The sequence below is a fragment of the Syngnathus leptorhynchus genome, chromosome 10, assembly GCF_054491065.1.
Source record: "Syngnathus leptorhynchus isolate UIUO chromosome 10, UIUO_Slep, whole genome shotgun sequence".
NCBI lineage: Eukaryota > Metazoa > Chordata > Actinopteri > Syngnathiformes > Syngnathidae > Syngnathus > Syngnathus leptorhynchus.
In genome coordinates, this window is record NC_141204.1 from 1,324,215 (window position 1) to 1,334,397 (window position 10,183).

At 41.9% G+C, this 10,183-nt stretch overlaps 1 protein-coding gene across 1 annotated transcript; it reads left to right on the top strand.

The window, feature by feature from the left end:
* The first annotated feature begins 149 nt into the window (after nucleotides 1-149).
* ogfrl1 (opioid growth factor receptor-like 1) lies at nucleotides 150-4,549 on the top strand. Its single transcript, XM_085922824.1, has 8 exons — nucleotides 150-203; nucleotides 287-421; nucleotides 1,068-1,154; nucleotides 1,285-1,363; nucleotides 1,441-1,519; nucleotides 1,590-1,656; nucleotides 1,730-1,875; nucleotides 1,946-4,549. Exons 3-8 carry the CDS (start codon nucleotides 1,098-1,100, stop codon nucleotides 2,472-2,474), a joined length of 957 nt encoding a protein of 318 aa, XP_085778950.1. The 5' UTR covers nucleotides 150-203; nucleotides 287-421; nucleotides 1,068-1,097; the 3' UTR covers nucleotides 2,475-4,549.
* Nucleotides 4,550-10,183: the final 5,634 nt, after the last annotated feature.

A 10,183-nucleotide genomic window follows, 5' to 3' on the forward strand; every position in this document is an offset into this window, starting at 1 on the left:
AGTTCTTCGAGTCCTATTTCCTATTGGGCAATGAAGAACTAGCCAGCCCTCATGCATCAACACGCAAGCTCGTTGCTAGGCTCGAAATCTTTTGTCCCAGGCTGTCATTTACACAAAAGAGGAGAGCAGAGCAGAGGAGAGGAGAGGAACTGCCGGCGCTCGCTCGTCAGCTGCAAACCAATGCCTCTTTACTGATCAATAATGTAATCAGCCTATTAGGTGAGGGGAGGGGAGCGGGCGCAGCGTGTCTTAAATGGGAAATTTCTTGGCCAACTGGCGATTCAAGGAGCCGAGCACGGTGGAGGAATGCGACTCGACGTGGGGGTCGGACTCGGAGGGCGACCAACCGCTTGCGGAGGAGGACAGCGGCATCTCGGAAAGCGTCAGCCCGGCGGAGAAGCATGGAGGCTCGTCCCTGAAGGTGCACGTTACATCATGACACAGAAAGGGCTTTATTATTATTATTTTTTGTGCACATTACTGTAGACAAGATAAGCACAAGGGTGGGCGGAGCCTACTTCTATGTGGTCGACGACAGCTTTTTGTTTATTTTACTGCAAGGTGGAAAGACGGAAAACATTGAAGCGCATTATGACCACTTGCACAATAAAGATAGTTGCTGTATTATGCAAGTGGGCATCATTTTGTGGCTGTACTGTGCATTAGACCTATTACTTGCATGAGTGTTCCTCATTCCAAAAATGGTAAGTGAAACTTGCGGCCCGGAAGCTCTATTTGTGTGGTGTTCTTCCCAGAATCATGCTGATGAATTGGCCTTCACTTTCTTGCATCCACTTCATTCATATGCGTGCAATGTGATGAGACTGAATTTCTTTGGATGCTTTCTATTTTGCTCTTTGTTTCATTTGTCGCTTTTCTTTTGAGACGGGCACAAACAAAAGTAAACTACCACGCTATCAGTGATTTAAGACAAAAATATGTGCATTGTATTCATGCAAACGTTTGTTGCCATTGAATAAAACTACTACCAGCAAGCTATGGCAATGACATTCTCTTCCTGTAAACATAGCGAGGAATTTCTCTGGTTCTTTCTCCTTCCTGCGCAGTTGACTGACTCTCCTGAGTTTCTTCCAAAGATGAAGAGAAGTTTTTACGCTGCCAGAGATCTGTACAAATACCGCCACTGCTATCCGGTAAATGCAGACACAAACACAGTCATGGCAATTTGTTGTTTGCTAAACGGTTCGCAGTTCTGCAAGTCATTTTTAGAAGTGGCTGACCGTCAGCCATTAGTTTTGCTTCAGTGTGTGCGTGTTCCTGCAGAATTACAAAAAGTCCCGGCAACCCAACGAGTACCGCAACCTGCGTTTCTACCTTAACAAGATCCCCCTTGTACCTGACGGTGAGACGGACATGTCAAAAAATTGGAGTGATGCAATGTTGACTCTGGCATTATTGTCTTATATTTATTTGGTTCAGGTATCTACATCGAAGAGATTTTGACAAGGTGGAGAGGTGATTATGACAAGTTGGAGCACAATCACACCTATATTCAATGGTAAGTAAGACATTTTCCTTCGTCCTGATATTTTGTAAATGTTTTTTTTTTTTTTCTCCCCTTCACTCAGGCTGTTCCCATTACGAGAACAAGGGCTAAATTTCTACGCACATGAACTGACTCAGGATGAGATTAAAGTAAGACACGCATCACACACAACTTGAGTAACACCACACACGTGAATCGCCCGCCGTTCATGACTCCTTTCAGGAATTCCAAAGCACTCGAGAAGCCAAGCGGAGGTTCTTGGCAGCTTACTCCCTGATGTTGGACTTTTACGGCATCAAACTTCTCGATAAGAGCGGAAATGTTGCTCGTTCTTCCAACTGGCAGGAACGCTTCCGTCACCTTAATGAGTACGTTTCTGAGATCGAGGTAATTTGCTGCTCCCCAAAGCAGATTGAAGCAATTGTCTCTTTTGCCAAGGTCACAGCACAACTACCTACGCATCACTCGCATTCTGAAGTCGCTGGGAGAGCTCGGCTACGAGGCCTTCAAAGCTCCGTTGGTGCGCCTTTTCTTGGAGGAGTCGCTGCATCGCAACACGCTTCCCAACATGCAACACAGCATCCTGGAATATTTTGTATACACCATCCGCCGGCCAGCCGCCCGCCGCCAGCTGCTGCGCTACGCCCGCCAGCACTACAGGCCCGCTCACGCCTTCCTCTGGGGTCCTCCTTCCAAGAGGTCCAAAGCTAGAAGCGGAGACGCCGGTGCTAGTACGGGGGCCGGGAGTAGCGGGATCCGAGCACCCGCTCCCACACCCGAACCGCAGAGGAGGGGGGAGATGAGCGCCATCCTTGCCTCTGCATGTAGCGAGACGATTTTGTCTTACCACGATGCCACGGTATGCCAGGATGCGGATGGATATACGCAACTGGGCTCCAGCATGGACGGACTGGAGGGGGCTCTCATTATCATGCTGGAGAGGAATGATTACAGCGAGGCTCTGTAAGGTGCCAGTTGTCGGCTTACCGGCTTTTAAAAGTAAACTTGATGTATTGTGTGAAGAAAAAAATGCTTGTATACAAACAATAGGAAAGTAAATTAAGACATGACACAGATTATCGTAATCCTCGTCGTTAGGGTAGAAAATCATAAGGGCTTATGATATATACACACACACACATATATATATACGATATGAATGCTATTGATTAATTTAAGACATGCTAGAGAATCTTGGCTAGGATGGGACAATAAGACGTGGACAAAACACCCAAACCACGGTATCAGGGACATTGAAACACAGGACTAAAGACGGCCTTATATTTTTGTCAGCCAACAAGGTTGCTGATGTTTTGGAGCACCTGAGAAGCAGGTGCTTGCCATGCTTGAAGCACTGATACAATTTGGAACCAGGATGAAGCCTACTCTGGATGACGATGTGAAGTGAGATTTCAGGGAGAACCTTTCTATTATTTCCTATCAAACTCAGTCAAATAATTGTGCAGAGTAGATTAAGAACACTTAGCAATACTTAATCAATTCTATATATTTTAGAGTCGTGAGAAATTCAGGTTTTGCCCCTGAACGCTGTCAAATTAGTTGGTGCAAGTCCTTACATACCTTCCGCAAAGACATCCATGACTCACTAATATTTGTAGCCATTTAAAATAGGCCACGCCTTTGTAGTGACATCACTTATAAAAAGATGAATGCAATAAATAAAGTACAGGTCAATAATACACAATTAGCCAAATGTACATTTCGTAGTATTTCCGCAACATCTCGTATTTAGTGCCTGGCTTACAGGATCTACTGTTGTGATTGAAAATCGTAGGTAGGTAAACGTGTGACAAATTACAATTATATGCTTAATCCAATATTGGTAAATCCTAATCAGCCAATAAACGATTAAAAAGTGTTACCAATCATATTTATTCACATAACAATCTACATATCTTTAATAAAGTCATTTATTTGTAAAGTACTGTACAGTACCTTTAAATACCAACAACATGACGTTATCTATAGTGTTTGTTTGTTTTGTCAAATATAGTATACTGTATATCTTTTTTGAAAATAGAAAGATAAAATAGTCATACAAAGAACATCAATCAAATTCGATTTTCAAGAATTTTTCATAGCATTACCCAATTCTTGGCAACTGGCTGCAATAACAAGCCTCAAATTGTGACTTTTTGGACAATCTTTGTCTTCCTGGTAGAAATGTATTCAGTTTATGTCAAATTGCCAATACACTATAGAGACTAGTACAATTTAAGATTGACAAATACATGTACATTTCATTGATGGATACACATGAGTTGTTTTTAGGAAGGCTATATGACAGACAACCTGACTGTGATGGTGAATTGTGTGTGAACAATATGAGCCCATAAATGTGAGTTTCTAATACGCTATTATGCATTTGTCGCCTTATGCTGGAGTGATAATATTGATCTTAACCTCTATTGCGTATCTAAACGTACTAGGTCTAGGTACTAGGTTGGCGTGGTCACGATGATTTGGAGGTTTTTTTCTTTTCCTCAGCCAGACAGGCCTTAGCGTAAGACGGTTCTCAAATAGAATTTGGCAGACGCTTATGTTTGTAAAGAAATGCCTTCAGCGACTTCCTGACTAGTGTTCTTCCTGCTGGCGGACACGGTCGCAGCCATGCATTTGATGAAATTGTAAAAACAATCTTTCAGGTGAAATATATGCTCACATGGGCGAAACTATTTGACTTTTTAGCATACTGTGTGTATTCTCTACTGTATGAGTACGCGTAAACGTAATATATCGATGAAGTGCCTCTTTTGTATTAAATTGGTGTCTAAAATGGTAGTATTTCACAAATCACTTCTTGTGGCTTTTTATTTATAGAGAATATATATATACTGTATGTTTAAAAATGTGTGGAAATCGGAGGAAACATCTTGTAGTTTGTATTTGGTTCATGTAATGATTGTTCCATGTTTCACTATCGTTATACGAGTACTTCCTGGACTTTACGGTATACTAAGCTTACATGTAAGGCACAATAATTCAAAATGATGCACACATAATGAAATAAAAATTGGGTGTGAGGATGAAAGTTTTGTTTGCTTTTCTTTGCGCAAATATACCATTTTAGGAGGTTTCATAAAACTGTAATTAGAGCTCACAGCAACTTTGGGACATATATATTCAAATTGCATAAATATGCTGCACGCTTGCTTTCTGCATGTTGGTTCCTTTATATCATTTGTGTGTTTGGCTAAGAGAATGCCATGTGTCTCTAAATTGACACTTTCCTCTGAGTTGTTGCCCAACAACAGATGGCATCTCCATGTACTTCCTGTCTTCTTGTCCTTCATTTCCTGCCAGCAGTGTGCTGCACCTTAAGCAGTTGTTTCTTCTTTTGACTCTCAGTCCTGTGTTAGATAACTCCAAAATGAAACATTGCTTAGGTGCCTCATGGAGACTTGGGTCAAATTAACAAGTCAAGATCATGATCAACATCATTATGTGTATGTAACTAGAGATGACACCATTATCATCTTTACTGGTAAATGATCACATTTAAACAAAGAAAAGAATCTAAATACATATTGCAACCCATTTTATTGAGAAAGCAGAACTCAAATGAGATCATAAACTTTACAAATGAAAAACTGTAAACAGCAACAATTGAAGTTCTCATGCATGAAAGATTGCACAATAAAAAAAACAGTGCGACTTGTTCCAACCGGCAAACTAAATAACCACTGATAGGATATCTCTGTTCCCACCACTTGCTGAATTCCTGAGCCATGCAGTGCAAACAACCCCACTCCCGGCCACCAGGGGGTGGATGCCGAGAGTGTAGGATGTTTACACTTCCTGCAACTCAGAAGTCATTGCATTTAAGTCAGCCAAAACAAGTAGAAAATCAAATTGCTCAGGAGCTATAAGGTGATACAGGTTAGTTAATATTGTCAGAATCAGATGTTCCCTAGTTTTTCCATGACCGCTGAAGACTGTTTAAACAAAAGCTGCAAGAAGCATGGCACGGCATGATGGATGTGAGCTGAAGGTTGTTTGTAATAATGGCACGCCTACTTCCTTCCTTCCTTTTCCATGTCTGTGGTCCTGCGGTGTATTACACAGCGCCGCTAACGTGCACAGACATCAATCAATATCTCAAGTTCCACCGCTGTTTTGGGTCTTGTCTCTCAAGAGGACGAAGCTGCTCCCATCCACGGGGAAGAGACAAGCATCACTATTTCCGCTGGCCACTTTGTTTAGGATTTTTCACTTTTGCCTGCTATGACAATTTGAAAGCAGCAGTATCGTGCGTAGCTTGGCTGAGAGCAGTCTGCCAAATGGTCAAAGACGCTCAGCAATCCTCTAGGCATTTCACATGTGGAGTTAGTTATCCAGGATCAAGTGTCCAGGTGTCAACCCGACGGTACTAGCAGGCGGCTGCTGCAAACATCCGACTGAAAGCCCCAAGACCCAACACCAGCTTCCAGTCAAGGATGTTTACAGTAGCCCTGACTGCCAAACAACTTGGTAAAGCTTCGAAGAGTATCGGCTTAACAATATGAAGACAGTTTTTGACTTGCGCGGTTTCCCACGACTGGGCCGCTGCTCCCTTTGTCTCACGCAGTGTAGAAGCCTGAAAGAAATGACACGTCTTGATCGTTTGTCTTGACCAGAGAAAATACTTTTTTTTACATGCGCTAATAATGAGCACCCTGGATCCAGAAGGACACTGTCATTCTCGTGTTGCTGAAATAAATTGGACTCCTATTGCGCGACGAGACTTTGCTTCAAAAAGACTATCAACCGTAAAAGGTTACTTGAGGTCACGTCGGTGACCTTTTAACAAACAAGTTCAATCAAAATATCTTCCTTTCCAGATGGGTGAAATCCAAATACGTGTACTGCATTAGCCATTAGTGGTTGGTTTCCACGATGGCTTTTCCCTTCACATTGTTGTCCGGTAAGCAAGCATCCTGTCAGCATGTGACATTCCACAGCTTTCAACTCCCATCCCATCCCATACCACACACAGACACAAACTGTATTTACCATGTAAACACCTCAACTTGTGTTTAGCCATCATGCTCACTCCCACAGCTCAGCACACGCAAAGAAATCCAATTACATTTCACACGCAAATGATTGTGAAGAACTCCCATTGCGTCCTCTTTGACCTCCACATGAATACACAAACTGCAGTTCCTGTCTCGCTTCACGTTGACTACTGTGTCTGTCTAAATATACAGCGTGCCTCTTCTGCTGGAATGTATGAAATACACTGGATATTCGTTCTGCAGGTCAGCCTCCATTGTTGTGATTTGGGAAAAATATGTATGACAAATACATTTCAATTGGCCCAGACTGAAGAAGGGGGAAAAAAAAAGGCAGAAAATGATGAAAGTTTGTCTGGAACATTCTGACTTCTACAGTAAGCGTTGAAAAAGAAGCTTTATTGCTTTAATGATCTATTTCACAGCAGAAGAGTAAATACGCTTCAATTTTCTTCCTCGAGGGCCAGTTTCCTGGATGTTTTATTTGTCTTCCTCCGTCCTTTTCTATGTTCAGGACGGTTATCCAGCTTCTGCAGGTCTGGATAATTATCTGATCATTGAAATACATTTTACATAATACTATGGCAAATTCCACTACTTCAGCTACATTTGAGTTGCAAAACAACTATGTAAAACTACAGAATAACATTTAACTTCATTTCCGACATGCAAGGTTTTGAATGACACAGAGTAGGCGACGTCATGACTGCTGACCGAGCGACCGACCGCTTGGATGGGTCGCGATTTACAATGAGACCTGAGATCCTGATGACAATGGATTCATGAGTCGAACATTGCCCAATCCTGTTTTGAAATGCTACTACATGAGCAACAAGAGAAGCTCTTTAATGAGGTCGAAAGTTTTTAGACAGCCGCCGTCCTGTCCCTCTTTCTGCTAACTAAAGAGCACTCAACTTTTTTTGTCCCCGATTGTCTGACTGTTCTTAACTCCAAGCCGAGGCCTCTGTGAAAAGTCCTAATGGGCGCTTGACAATGCAGTGAAAAGCAAATGGCTCGACATGCTCCGTGTTTGTAGCAGGCCGTCGATTTACCTTCACATGCAAAAGACTCAACTGCATAACGCTTCAGGTTAAAATACTCTCTCTCTCTCTTACACACATACACAAAGGTCTCTAGGGGAACAAAGCAAACTTTATCAGAACATTGGATTCCTGCATTCCGCAGATTCTTGGCAACCAGCTAATGCAGAAGGGAGGGAGAGAGAGAGAGAGACAGACAGAAAGAGAGAGGGGGGGTGGGGGACAGTAAAGGGCACAAGATGGCCGTCCGAGGAAGCAAGCCCGGTCAAAATTGAGCAGGTGTATGTTCCCTCGCGGTTTTTGAAAATGTCAGAAATACAAAAATGTGCATGGCTTATCACATTCATGCTTTTCATGATTTCAGACGTGTACATTGTTGCTATTGTGCCTTAGAATGACTGCAGACGTTTGCAAAATTGACGTTGCCCAATATCATGATAACCTTGTTAAAATGACTGATAACTGATAAACACTTGCATCTTTGCGTCACAAAACACACTACAGGTGTCAATGCAAGGTTGCAAAAATAAAGACAAGAACTTGCTTGCTGTGTGCTAACTGGTGAATTAAATTGCAATGCCTGTTGATTCAAGGGCACACTCTTGTCCTGTGGGTAGCTACTATGACTTTAAAAATGGCTCACCCAGAGTGGTTGCATAGGACACTAGTGGGAACACTTTCTGCACTGGTCAGCCAATTGTTAACCATACCTTCACCACGAATGTTCGGCTTTCTAACAATGATCAGTTTTTTTCAATGTATTTTTGTAATACTCTCAGTTATTACTTTTAGCCGCTGCACAATTCCGGATGATGAACAGCACAAGTTGAATGCCATTAATGGGTCAGTGACCTCTAGCTGAGTTACAGTATGTGCCAGAAAAGAACCCTCTATGTCTCACATCTTTTTTTTTTTTTTTTTTCCGGGTCAGTCGTGAAAGACTACCGTAATTTCAGGACTATACGCCGAACCAGCTAAAATTAGGGAAAATCCTGTTATGTTCATATACAAGCAGCATCGGACGATTAGACATAGGTGTTTTAAATGGAATGTCCTCATTTCTATTACCTGTATTACCCAAACAAATCCTCTTCCAATATTGTAAAAATGATGAAAAATCCATAGATAAGCCCCACCAGACTATGAGACGCAAGGTTCAAAGCTTGTGCAAAAATCCATAGATAAGCCCCACCAGACTATGAGACGCAAGGTTCAAAGCTTGTGCAAAAACGAGTGTCTTATAATCTGGAAATTACGGTAACTCATGTGCTAAAGTGCCACAAATAGAACAAAAAACACGGACTTTTCTCTTTTACAAAAATGTAATCGGTAACTTGGGTACTTGATTTCTTGTAGGAAGACACAGAACCTCCATTCTGTTGGTTAGAGCTCAGCTTAGTGGGTTTTACATTTACAGGCTTCCTGGAATGGCCTTGATGTCAACAGCATGACTTTCCACAATTAAGCCCAAGGGTATGCAAGAGCATTATGACTCCCTGTACACTTCTACTTATCTTTCAAAAGTGAGCACTTGAAACAACTCACAAAAATACAGCATCGTATTCATTCTTTGTTTTTTCTAGTTGGTTACTGATCTTTCCACTTCATCTGGGTTGATATAATGTATGACTCCAAATACGGACACCACGCTGTAATATCACCTGTGGTCCAAAACATTTATATCGAGAAAAATGTTTCCGCAATTAGCCATGGCCTTTATGAGATTGATTCAAAGTTTCCATTCTTTATCAGTGAAAAGCCTCCTTTCTTTCTTCACTCAGTTTTCCACCCTTGACAAGTTGACCTCGTCTTGACACTCAGTCCATGTCAGCAATTTAACAGGCCACCGGATATTCCAAACAGCTTCCTGAATACTAACGGAGCTGGTGGCCTGTGTAACCAGAATTTTGATAATTAACAGCGTTAACTTCCAAAGGATTACAAAGCAGGTTAATGTTCCTTGACTTCCTTTGGATACCTTGCAGATAAAAAAACCTCTCCCCTAAACAGTCAATACTAAAAAGTGTGGTTAGAAAAATTACCCAGTAATTTTCTCTTTTTTTCTAATTTAGTACCTTCAAATATTTCAATGGAAATGTTACCTTTTTTTTAAGCAAAAAGAAACATCCTTGGTCATTAAAAGCAAAACTAGAACTCCAAGGTGATTTGATTAAATTGCTATAAAAGACTGAACACAAAACAGTTAGTCAGGAAGTTGAGACACCGAAATCATGAATGGATTTCATTTTTTGCATTCTACCTTTCAACCAGCCTCCTATTTAGCAATCCTCATTTTTTGGCTATGAATAAGGCAACGGAAATAGAATTCACCTCACTACTCCTTTCATTCTCCATGGCAAATGCATTCTGGGATGGGCTGAGAATTCGGGAAGTGACTCTTGTCATTTCCATGGCAACACTGAGGTCAACTCAGCGAGGCCGGAGACCCCTCCTCAAACACAGAGGCCCAGAGCTCTGAATCAACACAAACAACCCAGCACGCGTGCACACACACACACACGCATGCACGCACACACACACACGCACACAAAGTCGAGCTGTAATTAATTGCACTGAAGTTAAGAAGTGCTTGTGAGTATTAACTGTACACCACATGAAGA